Source organism: Scaptodrosophila lebanonensis, unplaced genomic scaffold (genome assembly GCF_003285725.1).
Source record: "Scaptodrosophila lebanonensis strain 11010-0011.00,11010-0021.00 unplaced genomic scaffold, SlebRS2 tig00000085-arrow-pilon, whole genome shotgun sequence".
Classification (NCBI taxonomy): Eukaryota; Metazoa; Arthropoda; class Insecta; order Diptera; family Drosophilidae; genus Scaptodrosophila; species Scaptodrosophila lebanonensis.
In genome coordinates this window covers 1507877-1519381 of record NW_022060564.1, presented here as the reverse complement: position 1 = coordinate 1519381, position 11505 = coordinate 1507877, and the positions used below count along the sequence as shown (strand labels likewise).

Sequence of the window (11505 nt, the reverse complement as noted above, 5' to 3'; positions counted from 1 at the left end):
TGTTTTCGCAAGTTTTTCTCGCGCTTAGAGGAGACAAAAGAAGAAGATGAAGCATTGGCATGAAACTTAAATCAAAATAAAATAAAATGTTGGCAGGGTAGTACATTTTCTTGCTGCTGGAATATCTTGTACGAGTATCTCGTTGTTTAAATTTTTTCGCTTTGATGGAAACTCGTTTCCTCTAGCAGTGGGGGCAGCTGTCAATCATATTTGCATTTTTCTTTACTTATGACTTTTTTACGGTCGTCATGTATACAATCTCTGTCGTTTTTGTTTGGTGCGCGTATTGTTGTACAAATATATAGTATGTGTATGTATAAAAAATAAAATAAATTGAAAGCAGCCTGCGCCCGTGATTGAATTTTTTAACGCCCAAAACTGTCAATGGCAACTGTTGCAGGCTTTTTTGCGTTGTCAACCCTTTCAGTACAAAGGCAAAGAACGAAGCGACCGCTTTAATTTGATTTTCTCTTGCTTACACTTCTTTCGATAATGCTAAACAATGGCGGCATTGACGTCAAATATCAGGCCGCAACTTGTGCCGTAAAGTCAAAAAAATGACTAGAAAAAGAGCAAAATAATTATAATACGGTCTTCAATATATTGGTCCTTTGGCAGCTTCAAAATGTGAATAAGATGAAAATAAATTCTTACGCAATCAATATATAAATTGAAATTAAAAAGATCATTCGAACAATGCTTTCGCTGATTATGCTGATTATCTAAGTAGCAAAGAAATAATCAATTTATAAATTATATAATATTTCCAAGCCAAAGTGGAGCCTTTGCTGAAATAGAAATAGCTATAAAGAAGAATATATGCTTTAGGGATAAAAAAAGCACAGTATATTACATTTTTGTCAAACATAGAATAGTTTTATTAATGTTGAGAACAATACAAGAAGATACCTGTACCAGAAGTTCTTCTTCTCTCAACCATTATAGATAGCAGGCTTACATACTTTTAGACAATCAAGTGGCCCTTATGGCAATTGATTCTAACATAACCAACCAATAACCAGCGTCGCTCTTAACGAGATAGCCCAGCAGGATACGGAACATCGAAGCCTTGAATTGCATTTCGAGCTTCTATTCCACCTAATGGTTACTGCAGAAGCTGTAAAGATGAGAAAGAGTAGTAAAGTGTAGAGCACCTGCTTTCGGACTAGCAGGCTCAGGCTCTTTGCTTCCTAAATGATCTCACAGATGTTTCAAATGGAGATTCCATAGCTCATTAGTATCTAGTTGAAAGCGTACCAATAAAACCACTTGTTCATATGGCATTACAATGGGTTGATTCTTATTAAACGCATTAATAATTGAAGAAAATCAATAAATCAATATACAAGTATTGTTTGTTGTAGCTTTATCCATGAAATGTTTAATTTATTTTCAAATAATAATATGAGTCAGCATTTAAAGCAATAATCTAAATAATCTGCTCGCTTTATAAACTTTTGAATGTTCAGTGCTGAATAGCAAATGTGTAGTATTAAGAAAACAACTTATCCGATTTTAAAGGATTAGTAAAACTTAACTGTTTCATAATATATTACCGCATGTACACATCTCTCCGTTAAAAAATGGGAAATTATTTTTGATCGGAGAGCAGGAAGTTGCGGAAATTCGAATTGTGATATATGCGGATAAATGGCGGAAATTGTTTACTTCTGCAATCAGATAAATAAGCACTTCACGTGCTTCGCCGGTTTCAATTGGCTTCCAATTAAATTTATATCGCGCGGTAATACATTTATTGAAGTGGAATTAAATCAAACGCTTTTAAGCTGCAGGCCACAAAAATCTATTGTGTTGATTTATTACAATTTTCCTATTTTTAATAACATTTAAATTTTCAAGTCTAAGTGAAATATTTTTAGCAAACCACAGCGACGACTTGCGTCGCTCAAGGCTGTTCACAGGGCCATGTTACGCTATAGATTATATAAAATGGCAGCCATGCGTATATAGTAGTACATATTGTATGTGTTTGTATGTATTTACATATGTACTGGTTGTACATACATATGTAATTGCTTGTATACTATACACTTTAGATATTAACCTAATTTTGTCTTACATTAAAACCCATGCCTTCCATTTGCATTCCCTTTTGCAGTCAAAGGCCAACGTGGCGGCGTTCAAAGCTGGCTGTAGTCCTCGCTGGCGCTGCATAGGAGCGCAGGATATGCAAAGCAAACCAAAACCACAAAATTGCAAGTCAAGAACAAGCAGAAGCAAAAGCAAAAGCAAAAGCAGAAGTAGAAGCCGAAGCCGAAGCCTAAGGGGCAGTGGAAGTGGATGTGAAAGTCTAGAAAGCAAACAGCAGGCGCATTTTCATTTGCATTTGGCGTATGGCGTTTGGAAACCTTCGTTGGGCGTAATTAAAAAGCATTTCTCTGGGAACGTCACGTCACGTATACGCCGCGTTGTCGTTGTCAAAGCTCTAAAATGCATTCGCGTGTGAAATAGAAAAACGGCTCGGTTCGGTCTTGTTGCCTTAGTGCACAACATTTTACGCGAATTCATTATTAAATAATTAAACGGCGACATAAATCAGAATAATTTACAATTAATTTTAAATTGTTGGCACGCGTTTCATGTGCATGCGTGCGTAGCATGTAGTTATATTTTGTTGAACATATTTTCGGGAGTCGCTCATCGTGGCATCGTCTGTAATTGCGAAAAGAAATTGGGGCATGCGGCTGCTGTTTCCACAACTGTTGCATGCAACATGGATGGCGAAAACCGGATTATACTCAATGTGGGAGGCATAAGGTAAGTGTTTGAACAAGATATATTGTTAAACATAATTGTATAGGAGTGGGGCATCGTTTTTGGTTAAATCCAAAATGGCGGTGCCAGGAAAAACTAACACTATTTACTTTCATGTTAACGTTAATTCTTCTTTTTATATTACTTTACAAATTCCCAGTAAAGCGCTTACATACTAGTGAGAATATTAGGGAGAGGAGCTACGGCGCGGGCAGCGATCTGTTAACTAACAGACCGCTTACAGCTGTTAGCTTTGGCTGCTGCTGCCGCTGTCGCTGCAGTTATTAGCCTCGGCTGTAGTTAACAGCGCGCTGCCGCATTAACAATTATAAAAAGGTTTTGAAATTAAACGAAGAGTTCCATATACATTTAAAGTACAACGCAAAAAAATAGGTACATATAAGAAGTTTGCACTCATTTAGAAGCCTGTTAGTAGACAAAATTTATTCAAACCACAATAATTCTGCTCAACGCCTGCGTTTTGATGAGAGAATTTTATTTGCCAACGTTTCCCTTGCCTCGTTACTAATCAATACAAAACCACAAACTGTACACAAAATAAAATACCCATAATTGCTTAGACCTTTTGAATGTAATCAAATCGAATTTATACCCGATTTCGTCGTTTTTCATGTCGAATGGTTAAACCCAAATAAAAAGATCTCAGCATCTTTTCAGTATGAAATTTCGATCACAAAATGTATTTCAATTGACAATTCAACTAAAGCCTATCCTAATTAGCTGTAATATTCGTATAATTTGCAAAAAACCAAGTACTGCTGTTTTCGCCACTACGTGTTGATTTAAAGGCAATGGACTTGACAGCATTCTGAATACGGGGAAGTGGGGCAATTGCCCAGGTCGGATATTTGTTCAACAGCTAAATATTTACAAAAGAAGCCAGTCCAACTAAAATATTTGTCGGTACCTTATAAAACATTTTGCGAGCATTACAATAGTGCTTTATTTCAGTATCGTCTGTTCGTACTAAAATATTATATTTGGCTAGGTTTGTAGTATTGTTTGTTTTTCTTTTTTGGCAAAACCAATTGCAATTTGTATCACACGTGCCATTTCTGTTGATTTAACATATATTTACAATCGACTGTTTTCACTACATTGTACTTATGTCTACAATATTTATACCATAATTCTTCGAAAGCACAGCCATCACACACAATAGTAGTGTATTGTGCAATATTTGGTTTTTATTTGTATTTTTCAAAGCCACACGTCGCAATTGTTATTTTATTTTTGTTTCAGCCAACTTCTGTCACATATGGCCTACATGTTGGTAATCGATATAATGTGTAGTCAACACATATGTGCATGTGTATGTGTGTGTGTTTTTTTTTGGACACAGGATATTGCCTGGAAAAATTCAATGTACTTCCGGATGTGGCCATTGTTATCGTCATTGTTGTTGTTGTTGTTGCTGTTTCTGTTATTACTGCCCCGGCAGATATGTAAACAATTGTATAGACCATGAGATGATAGAGCAGGACATCGATGTCCTGACGCTTGTTTTTCAAATATTGCCACAGGATAATCACGTTCCCAAAAATAGCGAAAATTCATGCATGCATACTATGCGTACATACATACATACATACATATATGTATGTGTTATACAGGAAAGCTAACAACAGCGCACTAGCTAGGAATGGCCAGCATATCCAGCAGGAAGCACAGCATGGTTATTGTTGCTTTTATTGTTGTTGTTGCTCCTGCTGCTGCTCCTGCCTCAGATAAAGCTACTCAAACGTAAATTGTCTGTAATTTCATGTAAATAATGTTGCTTTCACTTTGAGACTGACAGGAAAAACAATAACAACAACAATACCATATAACAAGAGCAAAATCAACATGTGTGGGTGTATATATATATGTATAAGCTACCAATAATGTAGGTGTATGCCTGTGTGTCTGTGTGTGTGGGTGTTGGTGCGTCTGTTCATTTGTATTTTTGGGGCGCCTGTGCACGTTTTTGTTTTGGTTCGCTTGGGCGCACGTTTCAGGCTCACGAGCTCTTATCTCCTTCAGATTTTCGTCTAGTAAATAATTTATTAGTTCGTTAATGGCCCTTCTGCAAGTTGCGTTAATATAAATACGTATACTACATATCCCAGAGTATGTTTTTTGCGAGCTTAAGTACATATAGTATGTGCAAATTTTTCTGCTTAATAAATAATATGTAAAATGAGTGCAAATGTGGCCCGCGCTGAAAACAATGGACAAATTAACTACAGCAGTTGAAATACAGAAAATAATAATGTTAAACATTTGAATAGTTAAACAATTTTTTTTACAAATCTATGATTATCGAGTTGTTAAAGCTTTCGTATTAGAAGCACATATAAATGAAGGAAGAGCTGGTCCCATTCTGTAATTGATAACGTTTAAAATATAGCCATAAATCGATTATTTATTGAAGTGCACTTTGAAAATGAAAAACACCTACTTCCTTAATCCTGCAGCCATCTTTTTGGCTTGATCATCATTTTTGTGGACTTCACCTTGATCGCCTTATTATATTCCTCCCAATATAGCTGGGAATACTTTGGAACGTTTAAGTTGCTGTGCAAAGTGTAAATTAATAAATACTATATAGTAATAACAATAAATTTGACTATTTACCTCATAGATGCTATGTGCCACCAACCATAACTTCCTACACAGCTGAAATATTTGCAATTTATTTTATCACGAGTATTAAATTTAATATTTTTTTGCAGTATCTTGACATTTGTAGCATTAGTGATACAATTGCCTACTCTTTTTATCATGTAGTCGCTTTCCTCGTTTTCAATTTCAAATTGTTCAAACCGGACATATAAAGTGCGATTATTGTAATCCTTTAGCTGTATATATAGTTCATGGGGTTTCCATTTTGTGATTTGGTGCAGCTTTTCCAATCCAAAGAAAAACTCGCCATTCAAATTGCCAAACCCAAACCGATAATCCTCCCAGATGCGATCAAAATTCACACTTCCATCGAATCGACGTTGAATCACAATCCAGCCCGAGCCTGCTACTTCAGCATCACAAAGAGCTGAGAAGGGCTCAGCTATGCCCGGAATTTGCAGTACTTCAATTTTTGAGGAGTTCTCAAAGGACTCACACGTGAGGATCTCTTTGTTGTTTTCCAGCACAGCTTTGGGACGCAGAGCTTCCATTTGAATTTCTAAGAATTTCACTTTATTCTGCAGTTCATTGATTTGTTGAGTTCCGCTACTGCAGTTAGCGACAAGTGACTGAATAATTGATTTTTGATCTGCCAATTGATTCGATTTTTCCTCTAGTCTTGCTTCACATTCCACTGTTTTTATTTCAAGCTGCTTTTTAAAGTCCTTGATATTTTCCTTTTTAGAAGCAAGCTGGACTTGTAGCTTCGTAATTTGACTATCCTTTTCCTTAATAATGCTTTCATATTCTTGTGATGTATATTTCTGAATTGTTTCGGATGTCTCCGATGTCTGTGATGATAGCTTCTGATAGCCGCATGTGCCGCATTTTTCTTCCAGCCCTGTTATCGTGTCTTTCTGAAAATGAAAAGACTTCAGACTTTCTCCCATCAGAGGCTTTCCAACTCACCACAATATCCAGACCATTATGGTAGTTGCCTGTAGATCCGGAAAATGTTGCGCAACAAATTAAAAATAAAATTAGCATAGACATTGCTGATGGCTCCTTCACTCTCTAATGTTATTTCTCGACCTGTCGTCTTGATACTGGGTATGAACATGGAAACAAAATACTTTGTTGGTTCTATAACACTGATCACTGATAACACAGAGAGACTTTCAGATTGGGTTATCAATGAGGTGGCTTGTAATCTAGTTTTTCAAATTTGCTTTATGAAAGTAAAACCGTCGTAAATATATTGATATAAATTCTATCGTCTGTTCATTCTAAAAATATTACATTTGGCAACTTCTAGAGCATTGTTTTTGTCCAAACCAATTGAACGTAATAATGATTCTCCTGAAAATTAACTTCCATTGGCTCCAATTTTCATTTAAATGTTGCTCTTTATTTATATAATATATATAAAGGAAAAGGGGCGTTTGCTATAAAAAACCAAGAATTTAAATGATTGCTTAAAAGTGAAGCCCATAAAGCGCATTTATTTGATTGCCGTTGGTTAATTTAAAACATTTTGGCCAACCGCACAGAAAAATTAGCAACAAATCTAATTTGTTTTATGTGCCTGTCAACCACAGCTATTTAAATGCCATTGCAATGCAAATGGTGATAAAAAATTATACTACATGGTAAACAATTTCCCAAACAGAACGTCCAGTGAGCTAATGCCTGACCACAAAAGCGAAATGCATTTCGAATTTTTTGCCGCAATAAATCCATAAAATTGACACACTTATCTGTGTGGGGAAAAAGGAGATGGTTTGTCATGACAAAAGTGAAGAGTTGTGGGCTATGAAATACTCTGAAAATGCTCTAAAATTCAATGACAAAAGTAATGTTTAATGAAAGTACAGGTTACGCGCGAATCAATATGAAACTATAGAAATGTGCTTATTAACAAAGCTTTTAATCCTAAATTGAAGTATTAAACATTAAAAAAATTAAAGAAGGGTTTTGCCTTTTTTTTGTACTTATATAAATCACAAATTGATTGGAATTAACTATTGATATTAATCAAGAAAAGTTATGCAACTATAATTTTCTCCATGAATAAGCTTAACAAAATTCAAATTCAAACAAAAATTTTACATACTGTAAATAAATGTTATACAAGTATGTAGTCAGAGCCGATTTGTGGTTTATCCATCTTTCAAAGCCCGTCTGATTGTCGTACCGCAAATTGGAAAAAGGTATCTACACAGGATATCATGGCTGATGAAAAATATAAATGTGCGAGTATGTGCGGTGAAGAGTTCGCAATGCGTCCATCTGTACATTGCCTTTACACACACACACACACACTCACACACACGCACACACACATGCACACAACAAGTATACACCCAGACGGTTGTACGAATACGAAATACGAAAAGCTGTGAAATAGTGTTGCACACAGAAGGGGCCGTGTGGTGGCATGATGTTGCTTTTGTTACAAATAGGTGAAGGAAAAAAAAACGCCTTTACTGTACAAAACAAGTCGCCGAGTCGTTGAGTAGTTTGCTGCTCAGGTGGTAGAGGGGACGATGCGGATGCTGGGGACAGCTGCTTCTTAGGGTTGGGGTAAGTGTTGTAATATGTCACACCAGTCCAATGTTTGCTTAAGCATTGTGCCACTGTACCAGCACATGTACACGTGTCTGTGCGTGTTCCTAGAGTAAACGAAATGGGTACGTGGCTGGGACGCCACAGTCGCTTGTCGACTTGTGGGCAAGGAGCGGCAAGAGGGTGAACGACATGCCTTTGTCGTAGCATACTTATGCGGGCTGGCTAGATGGCTGGCTCTGGCATCATGCTGTCACTTTGCAGACGTTTTTAGCACAAATAATACGTTCACATACACACTACATGGATACTCATTCAAACATACACTTCCAGACATGAATGGAATATAAGTTTCATGGCACACAGCTAGTTGTTTTGTGAACACATATTTCGATGTAAGTTGTTGCCATTTGTTAAAGTTTTTTCAAGCCATGATGTTTTTCTCAGAAAATCATAGTCTTGGAAAGTTTTGCTTCCAAACGGACATCTATTATAATTATAAAAAAAAAAATATTTAAATATGTTAATTAAGCATTATTATTGTGGGGTTTTTTAAACAAAAAATTGTAAACAAATTTTGGAAAACTTCATCATACTTAAAGCAATAAAACTTAGAGGGCCGTGGACAATGCCAAGGGAAATCTTAGCGAAGAAAAAACATTAAACTGAGAGATTTTGTGGGTAATCAAAACTATAAAACCTGTTGTATTTTATACTTCAATTATATATTTAAATAATAACACAACATATATGTTTTATGGCTTTATATTTTACTTTATATTTTATACCGCAACACCAGCAACACAACCTCACTCGAACAGAGTTAACAAGAAAAGGAAAGAGGCCAACCACAGTGTGGCCATAAAATATGTTTTTCATTAATACTAAAGGAAAACATCGATATATACTATAATAGTAATAAAACGATACATACTGCAATGATATTTTTGTACAAGGCATAGGGGTATTCAAAAAAAAATCCATACCTTAAGTAATGTTCTGAACTCGTCTTCATTATCCGATTTTAATATTACACAATTTTTAAATTATGGTTTAAAAAATGTTGTAAATACAGAATAATTCGCTTAAAATATAGTCGAAAATTAAATGCTGTTCTCAGACTGATAAGTATGTGAATACTTCTTAGAGTTTTCTAGATTTTACATTCTTATAGATTAGCCATCTATGGGAGGAAGGTGGAAGAGATTATATGGAATTGTTTGATCAAGCTGAACTATATTGGGAATTCCTCTGGATATATTAATTATATATTATTACTCTTCTGGTAGAGGCCATACAAATTTACAACTGCATTATTGCCAGTGCAGATAATGACTTGGAAGAAGGTATCTGAACAGTATTTTCATTACAGTTTAGAAACGCTTATTCCTCATGAGTAGTAGTAGATATGGATTTAACGATATGTATTTTTTTATAGAGCAGCTATAACTAAACGTAAAGTGCATATTTTTTCATTATAAAAAATGTATCTCTGTGTTGACAATCAAAATAATTTGAAAACTATTTTGGTTTCCCCATAGACCTGCAAATGTGAAATTCATTTACTGCGAAAATATTATATACTAAATAGATAGACATGTATGTGTCTGTGTCTGTGGTTGCTGGCTTGCTGACATGAGCCTTTCATTTGCCAACTTTCACTTAATCATAATACATACATAATTTCCATGCATTGTGCGTATGTGTTGAGATGCTTATCATTGTGATTACGTGGCGCGTTTTGTCATAAAAAACACACAGAAACACACAGAGCAGTGTCACAGTGGAGAGGTGGTTTGGAGAGGGGGGGGGGGAAGGGGAGGGGCGGTGCTAGTAGGAACATGTTACACATGCGTAACCAGACGAAGTTACATGACAGCAACAACAACAGCAACAGCAGCCGAAATGAGCGAAAGTTATGGGAGTCGTCGGGCTCGGAGCGGGAATAGGAGTGGAGCAACGAAAGCGGCAGCTCATCAACGCAGACAATTGCGCACTGATTGTATCTGTGACAAACACACACATACACATACACATACACACACACACACACATACGCATATGTACATACATACTATATACAATGGCAATAAAGTTGCTGCTGCTTTCAAGGCAAATACATTATACTTAGTGCCGTTTGCGCTGTTCTTGTTGTATTGTGTGTATTTCCGCCGTTTTCTTGCCTGCTGTTGGCCTTTGCTTTTTGTTCATATTGCTCCTGTTATTGTTGTTGTGGCTGCTGTTGCTGTTGTTGTTGCTATTACTCTGACTGCTGCTTTTACTTCTGCCTTTCAATCTTTTGCTATTGTGTGTGAATTAAACGAAATGGCTAATGAAAAGTTTAACAGTCAATAAATAAAACAGGCAACAGTCATCGCCATTGTACAGCATCCGCACAGTACAGTGCCTGCTATTTGTATGTACACACACAGCTATCTATATTTATGTACCTACATGTTGCGAAGTAAGTGTAAGTGTACTGGTTAGCTGGGGGCTTTTGGCCTTTGCTTGCATGCAGTGCCATAGCTAAAAAGTTTTGTAACTTATTTAGCAAACACATATACATATTCAGTTATAGTTTGTTAGATACACACACACTTATATACACCTGGTTATTAATGTTTGCTTAGTATTGGGAGGAGAATTGAGTGCAGATTTAATGGAAAATATTTATGTTTTAGTCAATCCTGATTTCTTTTGTAATGAGTGTGTTTGTATTGGGAACTTGTTGTCTATATCCCCAAGCTACTATTAACTGAGTTTGGCAGCCCTTCAACACAATAATTAATTAGCAGCCAGCTCTTGGGCAACAAGTCTAAAATGCCGCTAAGATAGAAAATTAATTAATTGCTTGAAAATTGCCCGAAAAGCTCATTGGCTTTATCGAACCGTAAAACAAATTTACGAGAGACTTTTATTAACAAGCATTTATTTAAGCATTTAAAATTTTGAATAAATATGTAACTAGCTAGCAACATAGAAAATACGTGTTATTTTAAATGTGATTATTAAAGTTGTGCTAGTGGAAAAATATTGGAAAACTATCGCCATTATGACTGTGGTGCTTCAATCCCATTTCTAAGAAAATACATTTAGATATAGACTCAGAATTTAAAACGGCAGCTACGTCATTTGTTGATGAACTTTTTTTCTATGCATTTTTTTAATATTTTACACAGACTTTTTGAATAGGGGGGAGAAAAAGGGTTGGGGTTAGCTGAATAATAGAAGGATAGCAGAATTGATTTAACTTAAACATATTAGGATATTTTTAAAGTATAACAACTACAAAGATACATTTATTTAATGTAAGACATTTTTGTATAGTTCTTATGTAGATTTAAACAATAATTTATTTATATACATCTATATGCAAAGCTTAAAGTGTATTGTAGAAGATTTTCATTTAATATTGATCAAACAATTTTCCAAAAAAGCAGTTTGTTTTTTATATGTTCTTTTCGAAGACTTATAATTGCATGTAGTAGCTGCAGCTGAGCAATACATAAAATTTACAAAATATTGCACTTTATTGGAGTG

General features: G+C 35.5%; 2 protein-coding genes across 3 annotated transcripts in view; one reads left to right on the top strand and one right to left on the bottom strand.

Moving 5' to 3' along the window:
* The first annotated feature begins 2677 nt into the window (after positions 1-2677).
* LOC115626574 (potassium voltage-gated channel protein Shaw) overlaps positions 2678-11505 on the top strand; it is a 59857-nt gene continuing 51029 nt past the window's right edge. The window contains exon 1 of the mRNA XM_030521953.1: positions 2678-2778. Coding sequence (XP_030377813.1) covers positions 2735-2778 — 44 coding nt within the window. The 5' untranslated portion in view covers positions 2678-2734. The remainder of the gene's footprint in view (positions 2779-11505) is intronic.
* Positions 4645-6495, bottom strand: LOC115626572 (fibroleukin). 2 transcript variants are annotated; one of them, XM_030521952.1, is made up of 4 exons: positions 6373-6495; positions 5413-6317; positions 5237-5352; positions 4645-5158 (listed from the first exon to the last, which is right to left on the bottom strand). In XM_030521952.1, the coding sequence occupies exons 1-3, from the start codon at positions 6451-6453 to the stop codon at positions 5241-5243; spliced, it is 1098 nt and encodes a 365-aa protein (XP_030377812.1). In that variant the 5' UTR covers positions 6454-6495; the 3' UTR covers positions 4645-5158; positions 5237-5240. The 2 variants fall into 2 exon arrangements, with proteins under 2 accessions (XP_030377812.1, XP_030377811.1); XM_030521951.1 differs by having other exon boundaries at positions 6370-6464.